The 24,298-nt window shown below is 40.9% G+C and overlaps 1 protein-coding gene across 3 annotated transcripts in view; it reads right to left on the minus strand.

The window, feature by feature from the left end:
* ASH1L (ASH1 like histone lysine methyltransferase) overlaps window positions 1-24,298 on the minus strand; it is a 58,771-nt gene that overhangs the window by 13,533 nt on the left and 20,940 nt on the right. For all 3 annotated transcript variants that reach the window (XR_010827087.1, XM_066985888.1, XM_066985887.1), the window contains exons 4-12: window positions 19,800-19,901; window positions 14,761-15,502; window positions 13,513-13,692; window positions 7,487-7,581; window positions 4,841-4,914; window positions 3,239-3,284; window positions 2,925-3,033; window positions 2,333-2,539; window positions 1,174-1,320 (exon numbers count right to left, since the gene is read on the minus strand). Coding sequence is in view for 2 of the 3 variants with exons in the window: in XM_066985888.1 (XP_066841989.1) it covers window positions 1,174-1,320; window positions 2,333-2,539; window positions 2,925-3,033; window positions 3,239-3,284; window positions 4,841-4,914; window positions 7,487-7,581; window positions 13,513-13,692; window positions 14,761-15,502; window positions 19,800-19,901 (1,702 nt within the window). In the remaining variant the exon portion in view is untranslated. The remainder of the gene's footprint in view (window positions 1-1,173; window positions 1,321-2,332; window positions 2,540-2,924; window positions 3,034-3,238; window positions 3,285-4,840; window positions 4,915-7,486; window positions 7,582-13,512; window positions 13,693-14,760; window positions 15,503-19,799; window positions 19,902-24,298) is intronic.

Consider the following 24,298-nt stretch of genomic DNA (forward strand, 5'->3'; position numbering starts at 1 on the left):
ATTTACTGTCTCTCTGATTCTTTCACTCATTTTTCGTGTTGGATTCTAATATTTTTAAACTTAATTACTATTGCTTAAAACTACTAGAACCATCTGAGAATCACAAGCTTCCCTGCTGTACTACCACTATAGCTGATCCCTATTACAACCATCTGCTTTTTCACTCTGAATTTCTCAGAAGCCCTTCCTACTAGCCTGGCACTCAATTTATTCTGCTAACATAGTACTGGTATGACACAGGGTGTGCTGAAATCAGACCACTCCCCCGTTCATATGCTTTAAAAACATATTTGAATTGCCAGACAGAAAGGATCTGGCTGGGACGGAGTTAGCTTCTTCACAGCACCCTGTAAGGTGCCATGCTGTAGATCTGGTGCCAAAATAATGCTGGTAGCACACTAATGCTTTAGCTGTTGCTGAACAGTGTTTGCACAATGCCAAGACCTTATCTGTTTCTCTCTCTGACCCTACAGTGAATAGATGGTGTGTGTGCGCGTGCATGCGTGTGTATGTTTCACAAGAGGTTGGGAGGGGACACAACCAGGAAGATGACCTGAAATAACCAAAGAGATATTTCACGCCATATAACGTCATGCTCAGCAATAAAAAGGGAGTGGAGGGTGTTCAGAAGGTTGGGCATCAGCCTGCCCATGGGACGTGGTGAGCGATTACCTTTACATCACTTGCTTTGTCTTGTTTTCTTTCTCTCTGTCTTCTTCCACTTCTTTTTTAGTTATTAAACAATTTTATATCTACCCACAAGCTTTCTTGCTTTTACTCTTCTCCTGTCCTTCGCACCAGGGGTGTGCAGGGGAAGTAAGCAGCTGTGTGGTGCTTAGCTGCCTACCGGGATTAACCCACAACACCAGAAGGAAAGAATACACACAGCGATTGTTTTATGGCATTACCTAGTCTTCAAAATTTGTAGCAGGTTAACAGCACGACAAACAAAAATGTTGGATTTGCCTTGCCAGAAAACTTAGATCCTGTCTCCAAAATGTCCACTTGAAAACAATACTTCTCTTCTGCAATGCGACCATGATAGTAAATATTTTTTACACCGTTCAGCTCGATCCCCCTATTTTTAGATTAGATTCTCTTAGATGATCTGGTTATCTATATTTTAGCCACTGCCATACCAGTCTCCCAGTAAACAGAATATATTTTTCTTACCATTTCTGCATCTCACAGTTAGGATTACAGCTGTGGTTGATAAAACGAGCCTCATTGCCCATACGATAACTATCTATCACCATTCCACTGTCTAAATTCAGGCAGTAATGATCACTGTGATTATGGTACTGTTCAATCATCCGGTTCCTATGAAGCAACACAGGAAAGTTATTTGTGATTCTCCTTCTTGCTGCAAAGCATACAGGGAGTAACATAGGAATAGCACATTCAAGAATTCTGAGAGAGGGTTTTGAAGAAAAAACAATTGTAATTTTTATACTTTATAGAATCGTACACCTAGAGATGGAGGAAAACCATTATAATACCTATTTTTATAAGTCAAGGCCACTGACAGAGCTTGGATTAGAATTTAGAAATTTGCTCTTCTGGAATGCTCCCTTTTGGGTTCTGCAGATTATTTGTATACATTTCATGTTGATAACCTGTGTGTGGAAGAGAAAATGCAAGTATACATTCTTCGATGTGTATATGTATGCATGTGTACAACAATCAGCTCCTCCCTTTCATTATCTGGGGTTGGACACAATTTCTGCAGTTACATCCATGGATTACAGCTACTTCTTTTTCGCAAGAGAGCAACAGTGACAAGAGAGTCAGTTGTGTCAACAGTTATCTCTGTATGAGGAGATCGGATTTGCCTTCTGATGGAGCTCTAAGAGAAGCACATATGTCTCGCCAAACTAAATTATCCTCTGATGTTATGTAGTTAACAAGACTCATAATTTCTTTCTTCCATTAGGTATTAGTGCTCCCACTTGTTCTTTTGTCTTCATACCTATCTGCGAAAGCTCATTTCTTTTTCTGCCCCATTCTGCCCCCTCGATTCTATTTTTCACAATTCAAATTCTGCACAGTACTCATAATATCAAATTCACATTCACTTGTGGCATTTGGCATTTACAGAGCAGATGTTGCATTCCATACACTAATCACTCCTCTATTTGACTGAGAAAAAGCTGGTTGATCAAGAAAGCTGAATTCTAAGCCTTCCTTCTGGTGGCAGTGACCAGAAAAGCATTCTTTTTTCTTTCCATTATTCTCCCATTCATTTCTGTCTTAGGATTTCCCAACAATTATAATAGATGCTAAAGTCATTTATTGAGCCTTACATGCTAAAATAGTGAATAAATATTTCTACCTGAATTCTTGCTCACTAACAACTTCTCCCAGATATTCAATGATAAACTGTCCTGCTTTCAGGGGTTCTTTGGTACGAATACCCCATCCTTTCTCCTCAGCCCGGAACCTTTCCAGGCACTGCACCCATTCGTGCCTCTGTATCCGCTGGTTACAACACTGTTCACCACAAGGGCAGGTGTTTGGTGAACACTCCGCAAAGATCATCCTAAAATAAAGAACAAAGAAGTTGAAAGAAGACAAACAGAATACTCTTTAAACTATCACACAAGCAAAAAACCTTCCTCTGTTAAGTAAAAGTTAATTAATAATTAAAATGCTTCTTGTTTTCGAGGCACAATTCACACAAAAATTCACACCCCGGCTCTCACTGATATTCAAAGAGCAAGATGTAGCTTTTATTGGGATATTCCTCTGAAGAAAAGGTAGAGGAATACCTGCAGCAGAGAGTTACAATGTTTGCTCTTTAACAAAACCATTTTTTTTAACAGGTGTGCATTCAGCACAACTCTCTTCTTAAAATATTATTAGTTTATGTGAAATAATACATATGTTGAAATTCTCTTATTATTTACAGTCAACCTGTTTCTAACCTGTTAAGACAGTCTTCCACACAGCCCTTTCCGTTGCCATCATCTGGTTTCTTACAATTGCAGGTAGTGGCCTCATAGCCAGAAAGAGGTTTGACATCCACATAGACATCTATAGAGGGGAGGGGAAAAGAAAAGGAGAGGGGGGAAATTCTTGCCAGGTGAAAAATGTAACTATCTAGAAATTTTTCAATCCACTTACGTAAAGCAAAAATAGAAGTTGGAAGTGTCTTTGTTAGGATGAAGAGCACAAAAGAAAGGAGGAGTGTTATGAAAATTCCAGTTGTACATTTTAGTAACAATAAGATTTTACTTACTAGAACGGATTTTTTTATAAAGTGGGACATCTGGCTTTTTATACAACTAAAAGGAAGAGAAAGAAAATTTTAATACATTGCATAACTGCATCTGTTATTCAAAAGAATCAGGGAAATTATGTCCTGTTAATATATAAAGGTTTTGTAATCATTACTAGATAATTTGATTCTATGAAATATATCTGCATTCTCTTCTTTAGGCCCAGATTACATTTAGAAAGAGGTCACAGAAGTACCCAATCAAGTAGAAGTTATGCTTAATGAAGTAGCTAAGCAGTTTTTCTAACATACTGCTTATTCCCTCCATAACATCTGAACAGAACGAGATGTTATCATGAGGACCAACTATTTTGGGATTATTCTGAGCAATGCTGGTTTTTTTCAATATTTAAAAGAAGAACAATTATTTAAAACTACTTTGGAGAAAGTATCTTTGGTGGAATTATCACATGCCAACATTTAAAAAAAAAAGTGAAAAAGTAAAATTAAGGTGATAATCAAAACTGTGACTACAGGTAACAACCAAGAGAAATGAAGATTCCATCTTCTAATTAGAAAAGCGTCCTCTGCAGATGCAGATGACTGGAGGGAAAAGGGAAATTCTTTCAGACAAGCTTTAAGGAATAATTTCAAATTACTACATATATAACCCACGTACTGCACTAAGAGCCTTCCATCAGTAACATACATGGCAGACAGGCATTGTACGAACTATACAAATGTTGTACAAACAAGACTATTCTGTAATGGTTTTCAATATTCTAGGTAGCTATGGAAAATGTCAAGGAAATAGATCATATGTATCCATTATTTATGCAATATTGAACAGATAAGTCAGGCAGATGTAGGCAATCTTCAGTACACGGCAAGAAACTGTCCTCAGCTGAAATGTCAAGAGCTATCATTACTTTAAGATTACATTTTGGTGGTATTTCAAAAGGTAGCTGGAGCCACAACCACCTGGGAATTTGTCTTGCTCATTCACATGCTTAAGTTACATGTCTCAGAGCGCTTTCTTGCTGTACAGCTGGGGACAGATCTACCTTCCAGCATTAAATCCTGTGTTAAATCACTTGGTGGAAACTTCTCAGGGAAAAAAAAAAAAAAAATCCTATTTTTAGTTTTGCACATATTTAAAGCTCTTTAAAAAGAATGTGACTGTTAAACACTTTCTCTTCTTTCCTCAGTACGAAAATTTCAGCTTGCAAGTGAAAAATAAATTCCACTCTGCTGGGAGTGATCCAAGAAAAATAAGGCCTGAAATTTCTCTGTGCTGTTGGCAGTACATCTGAATTCTCCTGAGGCGTGTCTAAAACAAGATCATTGCAGAAAGCAGGCACACTACCAAAATAAAAGTCTGCAGCAAAACTAATGACTTTTTTGGCAGAAACCTATAGGATTGCTATTTTGTAAAAGATAGAATAATGGAAACTCTTCACATTTAATACATATGCAAATCCTTTTTTCCTCACCCAGTGGCAGCAATAAGAATATTCATTAATACATAGAATATATAAACATAGCTTTCATGCAAGAATTCTATTTTTTTTTTCCAAGACTTCCAATCATAATCTTGGCAACGAGTAACTTTTTATCTTGTACCTGATTGTGTTTCCACTGCCAGAGGATGTCGTAAGGCAGCTGGAAGTCAATTCTCTTTTGTCTGAGATACTTCCCTGAAACAAAAAGGTTTATAAGTTGTACACATTCATATTCACATATCCCCAAGGGGCAAAAAGGACTGCTCCTAGGCATACTGCCAGAATTCTGACAGGGCCTCTCCATGTCTGAAAGTCAAAAAGGCAGAATAGCAGAATCTTCCGAGAACATTTTATTTATTAGTGACGAGCACAGGAAAGAGCATTCCATCTTGCTAGCCTTTGCATTCTACTCTGGTTTTGCACTGAGGTTTAAAGCTGTATAGACACCACGTAAGCTACTGTCTCAGAAACGAGATGGGCTTGCTGAGTTAGGTGACAGAGGGGAGCTGCATTCTGCTTCGATGACTGAACTTTAAGGGTGTCATTAAACTTTAACAGTTACAGTTAAAGTCTGAAGAGCCCTGCCAGGAACCCTGCAGGTGTTTGTCCAGGAGGGGTTAACTGAATGCAAGTTACAGAACAGCAAATAATTGACAAAACTGAAGACGGCTCTGTGTCATACAGCAGACACTGGTAACTCCTTGCAGCAATCCCAAACAAAGGAGATGCTTTCTCCTTAGCTGTGTACATACTAAAATGACTTAGCACAGAGATCAAACACATATACAAAAATTCTGCATATGTGATTCATACAAGGTGGTAAATCACAGTAGTGTACTTAAAGGAAACAGATTTTGAGTTTTGAAAAGTTTCCAAACCTTTTCCTACAACCTTTACCAAAGTAATTCAGACTTGACAAAGACATTCCTAATTGTTTCAGAATGACTTCAGGATATTTTCAGCAATATTTGAAACTTTTTAGACAGGAGACACTGCTTTCACTGTAGATTTTGTCTTTATTCCAAAACTTACCGTCACCCCAATCCTTTCCTAAAGGAAGGAAACTGACTTAATAAATGCTCTGTTAATATTAAGACCTGAGGCTTGACACAAGTGCTAGGCTACTTCTAGCTAAGATTAAAATGTTCTCTTGGCATGTTGTTGGAAAATTGTCACAAAACTGTAGCGAGAAGAGTGACTAAAGATGAGGTGTCAGTCTCATGTCAGATTTTCCCAGGTTTTCTAAATGGTGATAAATGCCTTTACGTTCCTCCAGCAATAGACTGTGATTTTGTGTAAATTCACATGCATACCCTCACAACTGGAAATTAAAATTGTGCTGTTTTCCTTACAATGTACTCCTAAATTACTTTTTATTTTCAATGCTTTATTCATCCATAGCAGGTTCCAGGAAAGAGCTAAATCTGCCGGGAATTTGCTTTCACTTCTATGACCTCACCAGGCGAAACAAAAGGCTCTTTCAAGTGCCCTGGCACCGTGCCTGCAGTATGTGGAATGTCCTTCCAGCCCTCATCAAGTAGGCACTAGTACAGTTATCTGGCACAGTCCTAAACCTTGTAACTCTGCTCTGCAGTTAAACTACTCTCCAGCTACCCAATACAGAGCAATTAAAACAGCCTTATCTTTATTGCAGAAGCTTGTTTGTGTCTGCTACTACAAACAAACTTGAGGTCACGGCCTTATGAAGAGAACAGGATCACTGCACTGCAAACTGAACCTGAGCATCCCAACAGATGGTTCAGTCGTGCAGCAGGGTTATATGACCTAATTCAAAAATGAATTGAGAAAGGTCATGTTCTTGTCAATTTAAATTAACACCTTCAGTTCTGAAAACTGCTTCTTAAATGTTTATGCTTACTGATTCAAACAGATCTTTCAAACTCTTCAGCTGGTATTGCCTCTCTGGGAAAGCTGTGCATGGAGCACAAAGGTTCAGTTTAAGATGACAAACCAATTAAACGTTTGTATTTGATGGGACAAATACTCCTTCTGAACAATGTAAAAATTCTCAAATCCCTTTGCATGACAGTACTTGAAGTGAAAAACCGCAGCATTTTAGGGGATGAAAAAATTACCTTAAAAATAATAAATCGATTTTGTTTTGTACTGGGAAATGACACGAGCTGCAAAAACTTCAGTCTGAGAGTTCACAACCATCGTCCCCAGGCAGTTCAGTCAAATGGACTGGACTTGTCAATGGCGTCATGGGACACAACAAGTTCTAAGTCCTCATGCTACCCATAGGTCATGGTTTCCTTATGCAGAGGGCAAAGAAAAGACCCAGGCCTCATTTATGTCCTACTTCTCATTTCTATCCTATGGGGGAATTTATTGCTTGCTTAGCATTTGAGATTTAAGAAACAGTAATCACCATCTCTGGCTATTCTACTGTAATATTAGTTTGAAAAGGAGGCTACTGTACTGCATTTAAGCTAAAGCATTATGGCAGTTAAAGCGTGCTTAGAACTAGACTGCTACTTTCTTATGATAAATAAAAAATGAGAGCAAAGGTCAAACAGCAACAAAGAAGCCTGGAGTCAAACTTGTGCACTGAAAAACACAGAAGGATGAGTATGACCTCTGACAAAGTTCATATGCTGAAAGATATGAGTAACCTGACAATGCCGTAAAATAAAAAAGAAGAAAGGGAGAGAGACAGAAAGACTATGAAGTTCAAGCAGAGTACTTCAATGTCACCTAAGAGTGATATTTGTTTCCCAACAATTAAAACATGTGAATTACCCACCAACGTGAATAGGGGCTGGAAACAGTCCATGCTCGTGCTCTCCAGGAGTGTACTCCAGCTTTTCTTTCTTTAACTGTATGAGGCGGCTCTTCGGACTGTGGACAACAGATGAAGGCAACAACAACAAAAAATCAGAATGAGGCACATTTCTGACATTTGCTAAAAAAAACGTATTTTCTGTTTTATTAAGGCATGAATGTCTAGAACATCGAGCAAGAGAATAGTAATGTAATAGGAATGGCCAAAAAAATTAATTTCCAGGTTGCTTGCCAAATTGACTTATTGTATTTGCTTTAAAACTGGTGATTTGATTTTTTCCCCGTAATTTCTATTTAGGCAACACCTAATGGGACACCATCAACTTTAAATTTGTAGTACGCAGCAGATAAGTAATAACTAAGATTACAAGAGTAAAGCAAACTTAACAAATCATATCCAATGTTGTTTGCTTAGGTATTTGACATGTTATACATATATAGTGCCTGCTTTCTTACTTTGCTGAGAAGAAATGTTCAGGTTCTGTTCCTTTAGTAGGCTATTTATCATTAAAAGCAGGAAAAGAACAGAAACCAGAGTTAAAAAAGCAACAAGATAGCCCCTATACAGAAGGAAAAAAAAAACAGGAACATGAATTAAAAATGGTTGTATGGATCAGGCAGATGTCAAACCACCTAGCTCAGTACCCTCTTTTCTAAACACCTCCTTTTGGCTACTGACAAAGAAAGCATGGAAAGAAAGAACTGATGTGGTTATATTTAGTACCATAGCTCTGCAACATTCAGAAGAGGCATCTAAATGTTAAATATACCAAAGATAAAAATGTTATTAAAGCCTATTAAAGTTTACTAAGCTTTTTAAGGAATTCATGTTTAATAATTGGACATACAACTAACTGAAAGCTGACATTAAAAAAATACGGCATTGTTTAACCAGTGAACAGAAAACTCAAGTTAAAAACAAATTTTGAGATACAGAGATCAACAGTGGAAAACCATTATTCAAGGTAAAAACAGAACTTATGGATGGCAGTAATATGTGGTCTGCACACTCCTGTAATCCCTTCCGGATTTCTAATATTTATTCTCAAAGTATAACAAGTTAACTAAATTTTAGATAGTGGAAGAGAAATTAAGGCATACTGCTGAAATGAGGGCTCTGAATTAGATGCTGCATATATTCTTCATTAAAGTACTCTGCTTTTAATAGCATTGTGTGTTACGGCTCTGGTTACTACAATACGCTTGCGTTTAACCTAATGCACATATACAGGCAGATACATACACACGGTAATGAGACATTTTAAGATCAGAAGATATTTTTACAGTAAATTAATTTGACTTCTGATATAACATCATACACTTGAACTCAGTCAAGTTTCTCTCTCTAGCCAAACAATCCCTACATTTTGTGTTCAAAGGATGCATTTCAGGAAGCCACTGTACCTTGATTCGAAGATCTGAAATGAAAGACAACTTGCTGTCTTCTCTGAAAGACTGTTTTGGCAGCTCGCTACAGTGCATTATTAAAATGAAACGGGACTATCTGAGTACAACACATCTGAAAGCTATTATCTTCATTTAAGGCACACAGGTATTCCACCACCAGAAGGAGAGGTTAGCCTGCTCCAGGTCACAGCGTAGGGCAGAAGGAATGTTAAAACACAGATCACCTATTTCCAGTCCAGTGTTTCATGTTCCAGAACGTATCACCAGCACAAAGCTACTGCTTGTTCTTTACATAAATACAGCAATTGCAAACTGAAGTATACTTTGTCGAGCTATCCTAATAAAAAGCAGCAGCATTCTCTCAAATAATAAAGGTTACTGCTTTTAATATTAATTATGACCCTCTGTTTACTAACGGCAGGCATTTGTTTAATTTGCTTTGGCAAACAGACAGCTCCTTCACCCACCAGGAAAAAGAGTTAACCTAGAGAGGATAAAAAAAGAAGTCGGGTCTTCTGTCAAGTTGTGCTGCACTGAATCACTAAGACTTGCAAAGAAAGTTACTCTGCAGTAACTACTTACAAGACCTGGAAGGCAAGTTCTTATTGAGAGGCAAAGGAGAAGCATTTTGAAAAGGCAAAGTGTGAACCTCCATTCTCAAGAGACAAGGAAATCCTTAAACTAAAGGCAAAAAAATAAAGAAAGGAAAACCATTCCATAGAAAGGTACGACCTAATTCCAGCCAAACACGCACCCTTTAACACCCACCTACTCAGTGGTAACTGAACTGTAAGGAGGAAACCAACTGGAGAAGGAAGCAGCGAAAGCAACTAGCTAAAAACACTCACTGTAACACAAAGCTCTTTAGGCATTGTCACAAAGAACAATGGGAAAGCACCTATTTTATTTTTCTCCCGAACACAGTGATGAAGTATTGTTAGAGCCACTTAAGAATTGTCATGACAAATCAATGAGCTGAACCAACGTCACCAATACTTCTGCGATTTCAGAAGGATGGGGTGAGAAGTTAAAATGAAACAAGTATTCAATAAAAAAGGAGAGTATGCTAAAGTAATCAAGGATAGACACACAGCTTTATAAACATCAGTACCATGCAAAAAAAAAAAAGTCACTTGGATTAAAAGAGGCCTCTCCACAACATCAAGAAAAGGTCCGTATTAGCAGGCCCATGCAGCCCCACTAGGAAGATAACAAGCTTTTCTTTTGGGTTGGGGTTTCTGGAATGGCAATACAGGTTCTGTTTGGTGGACAGACCCCTCCATTCCCCTTTGCTGAGGCACGCCGACGGCCTCGCAGAAGCTTCCAGCGGGTGGCCGAGTGCCACCACCAGCCCCTTGTGACCCTGTGCAGCCTCGCCAGGGGCTTCCCGCAGGTCCTGTGCCCACGGCCCCAGGAGATTTGTTTATGCTCAAGCCCTGGGCACCCGGTCCCTGCCAGGCCTGTGCTGCGTGCCACCCATCTCCAGCCCAGCCACAAGGGCTGCTGATGTGGGGCGAGCCCTGTGCTGCCTCCATGGCTGCAGCCTGCACCTCTCTGGTGATCCCTGGACTGCGTTGGACGCTGGTCATTGCCACAGGGCCTGATCCTGACCTGCACATCAACGCCCCCGCTCCACCTTGGCCTGCCTCCTCACCACAGACGGCTCTGGCAAAGCGGACTCTCGGTCTCTGCAGGCTTTTTCTACAGCTTTGCTTCTAAAGCATTCCGTTAGCTACTGTGATTCACCCTGCAGCTCCACAAACATCAGCAAAAGGAAAGCCCTGATAGGAGCAAATGGGTGGAAACCTCACATTCCAGCCCGTGCTAAACTGCAGTGTCTGCGTACGCCAGGCGAGATGCAATTCAGTTCTGATCACAGCACAACTGTGCAGACAACACTCCTGGAATGAGAACTCAGAATTTCTTATTGCTGATAAAAAATCATAGACAATATGAAAAACCTTGCCAGATATTTCCCTAAAGATAACCATATTTTTGTTAAATACTAATTTACTTTTAATTATTTAATTTCTCTGGTGAAGTAGACTTTGTACTCCTCTAGGAAAGCTACTACTGGGTAAACAGATAGTGACTCCAGTACACAATCTTCCTTTGTTCTCAAACCTGCAGTCTTGTGCAACCACACACTGAACTTCTCTTCAGCAAAAGATCTGTGTAATTCTTCCAGTGGGAGTTGAGGATTTTGGAAAATTCATGTGGACCTAACAGCTAATGCTGTCTACAAAATTACTTTTGGAAATCGAGGTAGAACTGAGGCTAACTTCAGACATCGCTCCTTTCCTTCTTAGCTTATTTGCAAGGAATTACAAAGTTTGAGCTTTCTTCACTGCGTTTTAATAAAATCTCTACATCGAGGTCAGCTGGAGTGAAATTCTGGTTAGGCAAATCGTACAATTCAAGTGGCAGCAGAGAAACTAATGCACAGTTCTCTCTTAAAACAGCACAGTAAAACTAGCAATGAAATGACAAATATTTTCTCTGCTGTTGTTTTAGCAGTTGGATGTAACTGATCTAGAGAGAGGCTGTAAACTGTAACAATAAACGTCAGTAAAACTTCCACTACTTTATCTGTTCTAAGGACACTTAGGATAATTTGAGAAAGACGCAGTAGGGTAGGAAAATGGCCTTTACAGTGAAACGTCTGCAATTGCACATTACAAAGAGAAACAGAGACAAATGAGTACAATATCAAGTAGAGAATGCAGAAGCTGTTTTTGAAACAATGATGACAATTAACTGTATCATCACTAGAGGGTGCCGTACAATTACAGAGCTGCATTTCTGTTTTCAACTAAGATCGTGTTTTCATACTCACACAGCTGCAAGTTATATGAATTATCAGGATAATAACATGAACTTCTGATGTTCTCTTGCACTGGCACACCTCTGACTGCAACAGTACTGGAAGAGCGAGTTTAATTAACAGAAAATTATTTATAAAAAGTGACTACTACACTGCCAACTTAGTTTGCTGAACCAACTTAGTACAAGTAAGAAGAGAGCCAGTGCCAGGACAAATGAAATGCCAGGATCAGCCTTTTGCACAGCACCTTGGTGTAAGAAAGGACACCTAGAACAAGATGGCCACAGTTCTGTCCTTGCCCAACTATGCATCTCCGTACCTTGTTTCAGTATTAGTGTTCAAAAAACTATCAAGAAAGGTAGCTCAGATTGTGTAGGCTGCATTTACTTACTTGACCGGGAAAAGTTTCCTCAGTAGTCTTAAGCAGCTCGTCACAAACATCCTTACCAGTGCAAGGGAAGGACTCGCTATGTGGAGCAAGAGGCAACGTGAAGACCAAATCAGGCCTCTTCAAGCTTCCACGGAAATGCAACATGAGATGTGATGGGAGAGGGAGGATTGCAAGCAGAGGTCAGCTTTGTGCTGGTCTTCTCCATGGCAGTGACCTCCATTCCACCATCACTCACAAACCTCAACTTTCATTTCTTGCATTCATGCAGTTTTTCAAATGACATCTGCTTAAAGGCTATGAAGTAAGGGTCCTCCCTGGGGGCTGACTAGGACTGACAATGTCACTGACGTTTTATTGTAAAAGATTCTCTCAGGTCCCATCCTAAAGCAACACACCCCGTTTTTAAGAAGCAATACTGGAGTGTTGCATGACTGTGTATACCAGTGACAGAACATCCAAATACTATAAATTTTAGCACAGCTGCAAAAGAGCATGCTTTCTAACTATTAGGAACAGATGCACTTTGATCAGACCTAGATCTTTGCTTCTTCCTTAGAGTCTTGATCCCTTATTGATGCCCTCACTCTACAGTACAAAGGACAGTGACCGGAACAGCAGATAAAACTACGCTAGCAGCCTCCCAGCAGGCTGCGTAACCTTAAGTGGTCTACAAAGTAGGATGAGTCAGAAGGTGAACAGTTTCCCTCTTTTTAATCTGACAGATCATATTATAAGAGAAGTGCAAATTCCTGACTTTCAACACAATTGCTCAAATGGCTGCAGAAATCTTATGTAACTACAAAGAGAAGCAGAAGCGAGCTGGTTATCAGAAATGGGAGATGCCCACCTTCTAACATACACCAATGAAGTGCTCGATTTTTACACTGAACAGCTCATACAAAGCAAAGGAGATGAACTTCACTTAGCTGTGAAATGAACAGGGTGCGTTCCTGAAATTCTTTCATACCAAAGATGACCAGTCAACACCATTCAGTCAATAAAAATAGAAAAGTAATGGCCCCTTTTATGTAGACGCTGTACTCGTTACCTGAACACCTCAAGCTCTGCCAGCAATTTTACTGCCATGATCATTAAGATTGTAGAAAGAAGCTGTCTTACCTTCTTCAAGGTCGATACTCAGAAACACTTTCAGATTGCTGGAGGCTGCTTTCTGACCGGGGCTATATTTTAAATCTTCACTGGGTCAGATTCTGATAATTATCATGTGTGTTATTTTTCACGGGCTTGAATTAAGTTGATGGTTTTATTTCAGCTACTTATTAGTAGCAGCTCTTTATGGCTCTAGCTGAAAGGAGACAGTTTCCACCGGAATATCAGACAGCAACTTTCCCCTGGTATTACTTACTCTGTTGTTTTGTACACATCAGAGTAGAGCCCTGCCTTCTGGTACTTCTTCTTTGGGGGCCGAGGGGCTTTTTTCTCACGCTGGGCAAGAGAAGGCAAAGGCTGTTCAGTGTTTTCAGGTTCCTGTGGTTTCCCAAGGGCATCATGTGGACTGGGTGGTTCAGCTGCTGTCTCAGAAAAACTGGAAGGAAAAGTAAAGATTATCTTAAGTATTTCTTACCATAAACATTATCTTACCACATGTCATTATTCCTTTTTATGGTCAGCAGCAAAATAAAAAGCCCAGGTTTCTGAATTACTAGGTGCCTCAGCTATTTAAAAATGTAACACAATGATCATGATCAAGTGGTAGTTAATCATAAAAAATGGAGGATCTTTTCAGAGTAATGTTATTACTCCTAATATTTACTGGTTGGAGCCTTAGTGGAGTAATTTAGAAGGTGGCTTATGCTATCTGCTTTTGTACTCTAAAAATAGTATGTGGTAAACCTTTTCTGAGCTTTTGGGAGAGCCATACAATATATCCTTTGAACACACAGTTCCAGCAAAACTGTGCAATTCTAAATGTCTATATTTTAGTATTAATTTCTGAAACACAAATGGATGATTATTGTTCCAAATTGTTCTGAAAACACAGGAAGGAAGGCTTCTGAAAGAGCTTGATCTGTTTATACCGATGACTTTGGGGATAAGCTCGTGAAGATTAAATCAGAGACTTCTAGTGGGTTCCTTTACCAGCCAGTGATTGCACTCCTAAGACAGGTGCATACCGTAACTCCCATTTGCAGCTTTGGTTTTACTCTTTATTTGCTGTATATCAGTTGATCTCACCTGACATTGTGTCGCTTGTAAATATTTGCTTATCATGCATAAAAGTCACACACTTCAGGTTCCCATGGAGCATGTAGCTCCTATAGTTCATTATTCAGCACATGATGATTTTTGCTAAAGTGCCTCATTAGTAAACTTGTTACCAACACATTAAATGTATTCTTCATTGAGATAATCAGAAGACATGTTTCACTTGAGACACAAGCACAAAAACAAGTTTTAGATTACCTGCAATTCCAGTCCATTTTGGGGTGTGACGTTTGGTAGCTTAGAAAGACCCTAAGCTTTCTTAACACTGACAAACTCCTTTGTGAAACCAAATGTAACGAGCAGAGGTCGTATGAGTAGGATCCTTTGATGGTCTGAAATGTTATAAGTGCCAACATATAATGGAGGTACATAATTGTAAGAGAATTACCTCTTAGTGCTCTCCTGTTCTTCTTCTGGTAGAGACTTTTGTCGCTTCCTGGCCTGTTCCTCTGCAAGCCACCTCTTTCTCTTCCAGCCTTTTCGGTGATCTGTATTCAAGTTCACACTTTGCACTACAGCTTCAATTACGTCTGTGATGGTATCAGGTCCAAGGTGTAAAGGACTGCTGCTTTCTTCCCTTTTGTCTAACTCCTGACTGACCAGTCGAGCTGCCTGGAAAGCTTGCATTGAGACAACAGCCTGCATTGGGTATTTCCGGGGCCTACCTGGCCTGCGCTTCACAAAATTATTCCCTGTCCGTGACTGCCTTTGCAGCTTTTTGGCTTTCAGGATTTTATTGACGTGGTCAAGATTTTTTTTTGTTGCCAAGATCTTGTTATAATTGCACATTTTCCTAGCTTGTCGCTGCATGGCTTCAACCACACTTCTCTTCAGATGATGTGGGGAATAGCTGTTTGGTAATCTGTCTGACAGAAGAGAGATACTATCACTGCAGGAGCTGCTTGGAATTGCTGGAGCTACAAGGCTGTCCTGTTTTCCTAGGCTCCTCTCCCTGTTGTGGTTTCGAGCAGGACTGGCTGATGGTGGAACAGATACATTTGCAATGACTGCTTCTATGGTTTTGTCCAAAGTAGCCTGGCCTTCATGTTGTGCCATGCGCTGCAGTAAGCTGTCCACTGAATCATCAACAGCAGTTGCCAGCCTTGTCCCCCGCGTAGGTACTCCAATCACTGAAACACAAATAAATATAAATATACTGGAACTTAAGCTGGAGATTGAAAAGCATGTACTAATGTAACTGCTAAAGGGAAGATGACAAAATATTTCTGTCAAAGGGTTTGTCTCTTTTGGCAATAATGACATCAAGCATTAGCTGTCAAAGATACAACACAATGTACAGTATTTTCTAGTCCAAGTCTGTTACTTTGGGGAAATGTGATCCTCATCAATTTTCCAAAGTAACAAATTTGCAAGTGCAAATGAAAACACTGTTCCCAGAGTCGAAATGATTTAAAGGAAGAAGAATCAGCAGGTCAACTTCTAAAAATCCTCCTATGAACAACCTTCTTCCTGCAGGATTCAAAAAAGAAACAGAGCAACATGCTTGTATGGGCACTGCTGTAAGCACAACTACAACCACTTGAAAAACCTAGCAGCCTGAATAATTCTGAAAGCAAGGGAAGGATTTACACTTTCAGCTTTCAATTTTAGATGAAATAATGAAGACAAATTACCCTGCTTTCTTATGGTCTTTAAATACACATTGGGAGGGAGCTGAAAGTTTCTTGCAGAAACACCATCTGTTTAGCACAGTGAGCTCCGTAAGCAGCTGCACCGCCCGTGATAACCAAACGGCATGACACAACGCATTTGGACAGCAGGTCTAGTGGCTGTCCTTGAACTAGTGGTTCTGTTTGGAAACTGATCCAAAAGGATCAGACAACTGAACCACAAACCCCAAAACAGCTGCAAGCACTGGTCATGCATGCTTGCTTGGCTGCAAAGCAGCTCTCTCTATGACAAATGCACTGAAATCCCACATGCAGCCAGATCTGCATAAAAAGGTAACGAAGTCTGGTCTTTACTAGCATCACTTCAATGTCTTTGAAGCTGAAAAACCCATGACTCAGTTTTATTCCTGTGCTCTCCTGCACAAGAAATGCCTGAACTTTTAACACCTGCCTATACACAGCCTTAGTTTGCTGTTGCTCCTTTTAATTGAGCAAGTAAAAGAAATTTAACAAGTCAGAGAAAGAGAACACTTCTTCACTGTATTTTCTTTAGCATATGCTGAAGAAAGCATCTGTGACAATGTTTGTTTAAAGGGAGGAGGAAATAGCAGTTTTGCCACATTCTTTACATACAGAAATTGTAATACGTAGTTCTGTAAGTACATATCCTAAGGATGTTTACTACAAATTTGCAATCAACTTCACTGTCTAAGAATGTCTGAATTCTAACAGAAGCTTTTTCTGCAACTGGGATTCCATACAAAATTCATCAGAGTTAAGGATTTTTTGTGTCCAGCAGCAGGTAAGCTTACACTCAGTGGCAGTGGGACTGCAAACAGGGTCTCTTTTTACTACATGGCTGACAGCTTCCCGGGAATACACAGGAAATGAACATTTTCAGATCTCTTTCCCTCTGACAATTTGGTCAAAGGATTCAACAGTTCCGTAGCTGTGAAAATCCAACAGAGCAACACGTACGCATTCACTCCCAGTGTGACTGCACGAGTCTTGCCTCCCTACAAAAAAAGGGCTCAAATCCCGTAAGTGCCTTGCAGAACGACTGCTGACTACACTACAAGTCACTTCATGCTGTTAACAGAAAACTAGGCACACTCTGACTTAACGGCTGTCCTATTAATCCAGCAAATTCCTGCGATATTACTGAAGTAATTTATACGTTGATACGATTTACCTTTGCTGCAGCGCTCCCCAATCTATCATTTAAGGACTACATGAAATATGGCTCCAAAACTGCAAATTGCTGGATAATCTGTAAACACACACTACATACGCTACTGTGCAATGACCCACAACTTTTCCACTCACGCAAACGTGCGCGTTTGTCTGTCACCCAGCCCACTGAAACATAAGACCTTTTCTTTAAAAGAAAGTTACCCGTGGACAGAAAGCAGCAACACAGTTACAGCAAAAAGCAGACTCCATGTCAAAGACAGGATTAGACTGAAAATCGAGGAGAGGACAAGCATTGCTCCTCCACAACATTAACTGTCAACTTGCAATTTTAAGAACAGTACGGTGCACGAGCAAGAGAAAGGTGTGCTGTTATAAAACAGCAGCTAACACAGAAATGCATTCTTCATCTTAAAACCTGCCAGCTTAAGTAGCAGTTTATCTAGCACAAGAATAACAAGAAACCAGACTAGAAGGGAACCCGATGCCTACTTGTTAATGCCCTTTCTAATGAGAACTGGAGCAAAAAATGCACCGCATTACATGTACTTCAGACACACTGTGATTCTTAGCATCACTTGAGGAAAGCCTTCCCCCTTTGCTAAGCATCAAGAACAATTCTATTCCCTGCATTTCTTCTAGTTAACGCGTACTCACAGGATGGATTCTTCCACCTTCATGTCCCTTGTTAGTTTTATCTCATTATAGTTCTTGAGGATTTGTTTTGTGAGGATTAATGTCCTCACACGTTTGTGCTGTTCTTTTATAATTAGCTTTAGTAAACTGTCCTACATTTCAAACCAGGAACTTTTAACTTTCTACATGCTTTTGTGCTTGCGTTTGAGATGACTAAAAGGTCGTGGATTCTGCCAAGCTAGTCTTTTCACATGCTTCTTCTCATCCATCATCTCCAGTTCATGTCCCGAATGACGCTTTTTAGTGTGAGCCTACCTTTAGCACTCTTTTCCATTAAACTTGCCTCCTAAGAAATCATACCTACAAGATCTGAACTCACTGATATCTTCCTTCATGAAATCCAGTTTTTATTTTACTGTTTGCTATCCAACTGCTTCCTAAGGATATTTTTTCGTGCATCTTTCATTCATATTGTATTTCACATTGACATTTTCAGTCTGTTCCCCCCTAATGATCACAATCAAATCTAGGAGTCTCTCTTCCCATTGCTTTTCCAGTTTTATGGTTGAAAAAGACTGTCCTCCATGCTTTGCTCATAAGTTTTTATCTTGCCGAATTCCCTTTCTAATGAACGTCACACCAGTTTCTTACTGCTGTTTGAAAGATGCTGCAGATTGTGCCAAATATGCCTTTCTTGCTTCATCTTCTTGGCCCAATGGGCTGTGGTAGATTGTTACGATAGTGCCCACAAGCTTTCCTACCACTAAGTATCACTCGAGTTATCTTCTGCGGCTCTAAAACCTCCCTTCCATTTGGGACACGAGGAGGTGAAAAACCCTTCACTTTCTTCCTTGCCTAGCCTTTCTACAAAAGTTACATTATTTAGTGTGAATACCTTTGTAGTGAACTACCCCACTAGGTGTTCATTGTGCCGGTTACTCAATCTTTTAACTAGCCTTCAAACATTTCTATCTAATCCTATTTATTTTCCAACCTTTTTTGCATTAGTATATTGGCTTCTGTTTATTAGATTTCTGACTCATCCCTCTCCTTGTTCCTCTTTCTACGCAACGCTATCTTTACCTCCCTTCAAATCTTAAGCCTCTGCTGAGGTTCTCAGTGTTTATATTATCTATATGTTTTTATCACCTGTCTTTGCTGAGCTTATTTTTAAGCCATACTTCCCCAAATTAGCAAACTGGTACACAAATATAGGCTTTCCCTCCTTTGTCAAGTGAAGGGATTTGGACTTCAAGCAGCAACCTGTGTAGCATGTCACCCCACGGCTGACAAAGCCAACTCCATTGACATCTTGCCGACATTCATTTGCTCAACTTCACAATACATTTGTGCATCAGTTCTTGTTTGATAGAACTGATGAAGAGTTCCCAGCCCTTTCGGTACTTCAGACTCTTTCCTGTTGTGATTTTTGACCTGCCTAGGCTCATTCACAACTATGCAATTGGGGTTGACTAGGATGGACGAGCTGCTTGTCATCCTCCATCACCTTAGCAGGATTCTCGCATACGACAAAGACAACACATCAGCACATCCCTTGTTGATCCTAATAATTATCTACCCCAGTTATCTGCCTTCGGAACAGCCCAGAAGTCAAGCTCTTCCCCACAGAGGAATTTATTCATCTAATTTATTGATTAACTGTAGTGTCACAGGTCTTAATAGCAATTAAAGACTCAAGCTTCACGAAGACTAATTTAACATGGTGAGGAGCCAAACTCCATTCCACCATAGCTACGCTGCTGCTTCCATATGTATCAGCTCAGTCTCCCCTATTCTACAGTCCAACCTGAACTGCTTGTATCCCAAACTCTAAGCAGAAAAACTCAGCATCTCCATGAAAATACTGCTGCTGTAAAATTCTCATAACAATGTTGTCTTAGCTGCCTGTAGCAGTATAGGTCTTAGTATTGCCGTGGTCCCCAAAACAAGATCAGCAAATATTACTTGCCTGTAGAAGATGTGCTCTCAGATGTTGATCTCTTTCTGGAAGGGCTGCAATTTGTGCTCTCTGACTGCCTCTGGGAAGGTTTGTCCTGTGTTGGCAGAGTGCCTGAAAAGCAGATTGGGGAAGACAAAAGCACAAAAAAAACACCTCACTTCAATCTGGCAGTGACAATAAAACACACTGTAGATGCTAAATATTCAAACTAATATTACTCTTTTTTAGCTTTAAGAACACTTGCTATGATGCACGTACCTGCAGAAGGATGGAACTGAACCAACACAACAGAATTTCTTACAGACCAAAGGCATAGAAAGGACAATAAACAAGCCATATGGAAGAACCACTTGGTATCTGAGTATTGGCTTTTATGTAAAAAGCAAAAAAAAGGAAAAAACAACCAACATGTCCAGGGATGGAGACTCCATAACCTTCCTAGGCAACCTGTGCCAGACTTCAATCACCCTTATAAAGGCACATTTTTTTCTTCTGTATGAACATCATTTCCCATATTTGAGTTTGTGCCCACTGCCCCTTGTCCTGTCACTAGGCAGCACCGAGTTTGGCTCCATTTTCTTTAACCCTTGCCATCAGGTATGGGCAGCATGGATAGGCTCTCCCTTGAGTATTTTCTGCTACAGGCTGAACAATCCCAGCTCTCTCAGCCTCTCTATGATGGAATTTCCAATCCCTCAGCCGCTTTTGGCTTTTCACTGGGCTCACTGCAGTATGTCCATGTATTTCTGGTACTGAGGAGTCCGGAACTTTTATGATGGGTATTATTAGCTTGTGGTGTAACAACTAAGAAATGTTCCACTGAAAGAGGAAGTAAACAATACCACTGTTCCAATTATTCTAACTTCTTGACAAGGCAGAAGAATCAGATTTAATTTCTCAGGAATTCTTCTCAGCAAGGGCATGATTGTAAGGCTGCTGGACACTGTCCTGAGCTGCAAACCAAAAATCTTCCTGTGAAGATTTTCAGGTTTTCCTGCATGGCATCCTGACGTAGAGATGGTGCTGAGGGCTCCTGAGGTGGCTTCTTTACAGTCTGTTTCTACAACATGCAGGCAGAAAGGAAGGTGTACTGGGACTCTGCAGGGAGACTACATGCAGTTGCTTAATCTTAGAAAGAATGATTGTTTCCTTATTCCAGAATCAGTTTTTCTAGTAAAGAACTGTAAGAGACAGTGATTTCATGCTGCACAGATTAAAACAGATGTCCTGGGACCTCAGGAAAATAAGGGGGTTAAGGAGAAAAGAGGGAAAAGAGACGAAGCAGAGAGGGAAGGAGGCAAAACAGAGAGAAAAAAGAAAAAGCGAAAAAAAAAAGATCAGAAAAAGAGGGGGAAAAAAAAAAAGGAAGGAGAAGACTGCTTGCTCTGAGCAGGAGGAGGTTATACGGCTGTCCTAGGACAGAAGAAAAGTGAGAGGGCCCCGGGGGGCCGCTCGGTCTCGCCCCGAGTCCCCTCCCCGGGCAGCTCGGTGCAGGCCCGAGGCGGCGCGGCCCAGCCCGGCCCAGCGGCGGCAGGGGGCGCCGCTGCCCGCGGCCCAGCCCCGAGCCGCGCCTCGGCCCCGGTACTCGGATGGAAATCCGGTACCGGTACCGGCACCGGCCCGGGGGTGGCTAAAACGCCAAGAGGCCTCGCTTGGAGAAGCGGGCTTCCCTCGGCCGCGCGGGCTGCCCGTCGGCCTGCGGGCCCCAGGCCTGCCCTCGCGTTGGAATGGCTCCCCGCGGAACGGCTTGTTTTGATTTTGCCCTTTCCTTCCAGGAATTGTGAGCAGCCCACCGAGGCCGGCCTGCGACAGGCGATCGTCGCGAACAACTCGTGGTGCAGAGCTGCACACGCTTACACACTGCTGCGAGCCCCGGCTGAGCGGGTCACGGTGCCCACCACAGCCCTGCTCCTCCACACGGCCCCCAGGCCGCGCTCCCCCGTTTGACTTTGGCAGCTGGCTAACAAAAGCACGCCAGGAAGGGAACACGAAGCAACGAAGGAGCCCGCGATACTTGCTTCTCAACATCCTCGCTTCACGGTTTAAGAATAAATCCGTGCTTTTTTTGTGGGACCCCTGATCGGAGCAGGCGCTGTTAACGCTGCTCATGTATAACGCAAAGCAGTTTTGCCTCGTGGACACGAGACTGAGCCCGTCACCCGCTGTGCTTCCATACCCTTTTTGGGACGTGCTCCCAGCTGCTCTCACCAGAGCCAAGGCAGCAGGCGAGGACGCTGCCACGGGCAGCAACACCAGAGCTACCGCCTATTTCACCATTTAAAGACAAAAAGTTACAGCCTAGGGGCCTTTGTGTCGGAGCGTGAACTGCCAGTTTTAAACAACACATCTCTAGCATGTAAACATCTCTCTAAACTCCATCCCCTGTGAGATACCAACACTCGCTAGCATCCCTTCCCCAAAACATTCACATTTTGATTACAACTCTGATACAAGCGATCAGAGACCGTCTAGCATCAGCTGCAATCACAGCATCTGTCGGTTCAAAAATCTGTGGAAAGGAAGGGTATTTTTCAGGTGGGTATTTCTGAAATAAACTATCATGAATGTCCCCTATGGATCATACAGGTCAATTTTAGGAAGCATTGCCCCAGTGCTGGTCTTGGACTTTTCTTTTTAACAGCTCTGATTCAGCATTCCCCCCACCATGCACCTTAGCTGCATCTGGCTTAATAAATAAAAAAAATCTTTGCTGCACTTCATTTTTTCTCTCCATCTATGCTATTTTGTGAAGTACACAAAAATATCTAAGTCTTTCACGGTAATAGCTTCAGAATCACAATTCAGCAGCAGAGAGAAAAAAACCAAACAACTATGCTACTTGACATCGATCTAAGCAAAAATAGAGGCCCTTAACACGCAGCTTTTTTCTAGATGCAGTCTTAAGTTCTCTGATGTACTGCACATACGTGATGCGGGGCACTAGGAGCTCCTTGTGAATGAGATGAATACTGAGCTGAAGGCTGGCCTCACAATAAAACAGCTGGTTGCAACTGCGAGAAATACATGCACTGGAAGTGATACATTGCATCTGATGAACCAATTAAACACTCCAAGAGGGAGAGTGATTCAGAGCCTTCACTAGCAGGTTTCAGCTTAAAGCATCTCTGCTTTTTCCTTTAATTAGGCTGTTCCTCATAAAAACCCAAGTCAGATCATTCACTGTAATGGAATTCCTCAGGAAATTCCCTGAACTGCACAAGCTACCACAACTAATGCTTCAATCCTCTGAGACAAATTTAACCCTTCAGTGACCCAGCACTTTGAATTTGTCTTTCCATTGCAGCAAGAGAAGCAATCTTACAGCTTTATCTCTTTCTCCTGACACCCTCCCCACAAGTAGTTTTAATAATACGAAGTAGAGATATGAAAAACCTAAAATTTTATGTTTTTCTAACTACATTGTATGCAATGTACTTTACTTTCCTCATACTGGACCATAAAACAAACGCATGTTTTCAAAAAAAAAAACACCCCAAAACTGTTTAGATACACACTATTTAAATATATCATCAAAAGTTATGCTTCTTGGGTGAATGGACAACTTGTAAAAGAACCCTGCCACTTCCAACTGCCCTTAAAATAATGAAGCAAACCAACCAACCAAAAAAGCCAAAGCCAAAGACAAAATAACACCTCCATCCATGCAAGGTACTGTAGTGAGAGCACGAAGGTGGCAGGAGGCATCAGAATGGGAGCGTTACAAGAAAAGGAGGAAGATGAAAGTAAGGAATGCGCGGAGTTAGTATTCCTTATTGACAGTTAGCTGTTTCCTTAGCTCTCGGTCTGTGAAGTATTAGTCACAAGTGGTTTTGGGTAAATGACTTAAATTTACCAGGGAGAGCGTAGACAAAGATCAGAGCAAGGGAGGAGAAGCTATCAGGCTTCTTTTATGCAACAGAAGCAAGTAAGTAAAAGCACAAGCCACACTTTTGTCTTCTGCATATTATGTTTGTTATGTACTCTCACTAAAACCTCCATGGCAATTAAGACAAAAGTGGGTAAAATGTGAAAATTACTCCCACCAACAACTGTAATAATAAAGTACAGCATGAAATGACAACATGAAGCCAGTAGGGAAACCGAGGTATAATATAGTTTGTTCCAGTCCTAAACTTTGTATTACATATTCTGTTCTTACTATCATGTAAATGACGAAGTTCATAGCTTCAGAGACCAGGTCCTTCCCTTGAACAGCAATCTTTTGATACCGTCATTGCAGTTTTCTGTGTATACAGTCTCAGCTAGTTCCGTTTCACTTCTGTTTGAGGCTATATAAGATGAGTTTCCCAGCTATTAATAAAGCAGTCATTACAAAGTTTGGTCTTAAGCATTCCCAGAATCATTTAGCAACTGTTTGGAGGTACTGCTAGAGGCCTCAAGTCAGGGATTCAAAGCTACACTGCAGTAAAAATTATCAAAATACCTAAAATGGAGTCATAAAAGAAATATGAAACGTTTTCTTTAATGGAGAAGTCCTTCGCAATAGT

The sequence above is a fragment of the Anser cygnoides genome, chromosome 33 (genome assembly GCF_040182565.1).
Source record: "Anser cygnoides isolate HZ-2024a breed goose chromosome 33, Taihu_goose_T2T_genome, whole genome shotgun sequence".
Classification (NCBI taxonomy): domain Eukaryota; kingdom Metazoa; phylum Chordata; class Aves; order Anseriformes; family Anatidae; genus Anser; species Anser cygnoides.